The sequence below is a fragment of the Phaseolus vulgaris genome, chromosome 1 (genome assembly GCF_000499845.2).
Source record: "Phaseolus vulgaris cultivar G19833 chromosome 1, P. vulgaris v2.0, whole genome shotgun sequence".
In the NCBI taxonomy this organism is placed as follows: Eukaryota; Viridiplantae; Streptophyta; class Magnoliopsida; order Fabales; family Fabaceae; genus Phaseolus; species Phaseolus vulgaris.
The window spans coordinates 32,062,009-32,065,209 of NC_023759.2; the positions used below are offsets into that span (position 1 = coordinate 32,062,009).

The following is a 3,201-nucleotide window of genomic DNA, read 5'->3' on the forward strand; positions in this document are numbered from 1 at the left end:
GGTTTAGCGAGGGAAATTGCAACCCTAAGTAAATGACTTAATAAAGGTTTTAACCTTGGATAATATAAAACTAAACCCCGTTAAAACCATTTTTTTTCTTGTAGGTATTATTATTATTACTACTCACATGTTGTTGCAAAAGAGATCAAACCAAGATCTCATGAATATATATATAGAACTTTTAACCAATAAACTAAAGATTTTTGTGTTATCATATTATGATTATAATTATTCTTATAATAATTCTTATTATTTTTATTATTATTACTATTATTATTAATATTAATAATGTTAAAATAATATTAATAATGTTAATAATAATATTATTACTATTATTAATAAAATATTTAAATATAAATTTTAAATCACATTCAAGTATGTTAGCCATCTTCAATGGCGTGCTCCAATGCTATAAAGAAGTGATAAATTTACAATCACATACAGAAAAGGAAAAAAAAACTTATAAAATATATAAAAAGATGGAATAAGAGTTATGACTTTTCATTCTATTATTTGCACACGACTTTAAAAATATATAAATAACAATTTGGAGTAAAGAAGAGTATGTTGTATCAAAGATAGTGCCAGAATAGCTTTTTTGCCAACCAACTAAGACAACACGGATTTGTTTAAGGAAAGTCTTATTTGGAAAAACAAAAACTGACTCTAAGAAAGGAAATGTCTGGGGTCAAATTTGCAATATCGTATTCATTTTGAAAATTAATAGGGGACTCGTCTTCGATAATCACCATAAAAGAATCCATTATTGCTGATAAAAGAAATGGTGTAAGAAGAAATAAGAGAATGCAGGACAAAATGTTTAAATTACTGCTAATATATAGAATAAAAAAGAATACATAACCCCAATTTAGAGAATAAGAGACAAAAATCAGTTAGAAAAAACAGCTGATTTCTCTTTGCATTTCGTTCATCTGATATAAATCCAATACAGCTTTGTATAAAGAGAAAAAACAATTACCAAGTATTTCTAGACAAAGATACTGCCATAATAAATTTATTTAACCCAATCGAGCAATTGTTTATCCAGTGTCATTACCCATGTTTGAAAAATGGACCAATAAGGAGGCCCTTGAAATATGTCACAGCTTGGAAATGAGAGATTCCTCCTCGATATCACCATAGAAATATTTCTTGAAAGCATCCATGTGAGATGCTTCCAAGGAAATGGCCACAATGATGCCACCGCCCTTAGCCTCATTCATAAGAAATGCTTTTCCTTCAGAATCCATGTACCCGGGGCCAAAATACAAGGGTTCTCCCCATCCAAAATCCGCATCCTTGAACGAGAAATTCATCCAACTCACAACAAAAAGATTCGGGTTCCCCTTGTATGGGCCCTTATGCACAGTTGGGGCAGGGTAATGAAAATTGTACCTAACCATATTCATGTCTTTCTCCCTTGCTATGTGGTCAAGTGCAGACTCCACAAACTCCCCCGTCATTCTTTCAAGTGCCACCCTAACGTTCCCAACAGCATAACTCAAAGGCCTATGCATGATTTCACCAAAAGAGCATGTTGGTGTCACTGTGGGAAATGCTGTATTCCCTGTATAATTTTCAGGAAGAGGTGGCCTCATTCGGCCCCTACAATTAACCAAAGTGCTCAACCTTGTAGGTTGCTCCCTTTTCCCTGAATAACGTGCTTTACTCACACACCTCCACAAGTGCCCTGAAATAACCTCAAAAGTTGAATAAGGTTGTGAACCAGGACCAGGACTAGGACTAGTAGTGTTCGTGCTATCGTGATTCCCCTTGTGCTTGAGCTTCTTCACTTGTTCACGCGTGAGCTTCACTATTGCAACCACCACCTTGGTGTCTTTCCCCAAGGGACCTAACCAAGGAGGAGGAGGGTGAAACTCCGAATGATCGTGCAACACCGAATGAGTCTTGTACGAGCTCAAAACATTTCGATCATGGCATGGTGTCCTTTCCACGTTCTCCCTCCGAGCCAACTTGGCCCACGTGTTCATGAACCGCATGGTGGCGATTCCGTCGATGGTCCCTCTACACAAAGCCACCCCAATGGTAACGCCACCACAAGGGAACCTCGTAAGCTGCACAACCAACAAGGGCGTGTCCTCAATGGGAACATCATAATCGATGCTTGGTATGAGCTGTGACACCAAATGGGTAGGCACAAAATCACCCAAATCATCCAAATTCACATCTTTGCAAATGGCTTCCAAGACTTGTGCACCCTTGGCATTGCAATGGAGCTCCCATCGCCCCCCTTGGATCCAACTCAACCTACCCGCAATTGGGTAATAGATTGTCAAGGCTTGGCTAAGAGAGTGCCTCAGAGTGTTTACAAAATTTGATGCATCGTGATGAGGGTGTGGCTTGAACACGTAAAGGAGTGGCGCATGAGTGCGAAGCTTGATTTGCTCGCACAAAGAATAGAGTTTTTCGTTCGGGGTGCTTTCTGAGGGAAACACAGTGTATCGAGATTGAATGCTCACCATTCTGTGTGCTTCATTCGTTTGTTGTTTTTGTTTACAAATGTTGTTTTATATTACCTTTTGATGCTTTCAAAGTTTGTGTTATGCTGTGTTGTCTCATGTATATACGTGAGCAGAGACATCATCTGCTCGTGGGAGTTATATTATTATAAAGAGTTCTGAAGTGTATGTTTTTTATTTTATTTTGATTTTTTAAGTTTTCCTTTGCTGGTAAAACACATGTTTGATTTTGATTTTAACACCATTTCTTAAATGTTAAACGTAATTAAACAAATCTATTGAATTTTGAAGACGAAATTTGGACAGATTCAATAGTCAATTCCGTCTCCAACATATTTTTCATTGTTTAATACTTCATTTATATGCATTTTTATAATCTTAACTATTCACCTTTTTCTTTATAAAAAGGAGAACTTAACTTTATTTGTCACCTTTTAAAATTACTTTACAACTATAGTATGTTATAAATAACTGATTTCGTGTTAATATTCTTTCAAGTCTCAAATGTTATGATACAAACTAGTTGTGTTATTATTTTTGTTGGATTTTGTTTTTCAATTTTAGATCTTTCTAATTTTAAATGATTTTTTACGTTGAATTTTTTCTTATTTTAGTTAAATGGTTTTTTAAAATAAAATATCATAAGAAAAAAAATGTTAATCCTTATATAATTAGGGAAATCATTATATTAATTTATTACAATATTTAATATTTTTATCTG

General features: G+C 34.7%; 1 protein-coding gene across 1 annotated transcript; it reads right to left on the minus strand.

Annotated features, from left to right (window-relative positions):
* Window positions 1–893: 893 nt before the first annotated feature.
* On the minus strand, window positions 894–2,633 carry LOC137813931 (hydroxycinnamoyl-CoA:piscidic acid hydroxycinnamoyltransferase-like). The gene has a single exon (XM_068616423.1). It carries the CDS (start codon window positions 2,481–2,483, stop codon window positions 1,101–1,103), a length of 1,383 nt encoding a protein of 460 aa, XP_068472524.1. The 5' UTR covers window positions 2,484–2,633; the 3' UTR covers window positions 894–1,100.
* Between the last annotated feature and the right edge of the window lie 568 nt (window positions 2,634–3,201).

Coding starts and splice junctions, on each gene's coding strand:
- LOC137813931 (XM_068616423.1), bottom strand. CDS start 2,483: ATGGTGAGCATTCAATCTCGATACACTGTGTTTCCCTCAGAAAGCACC.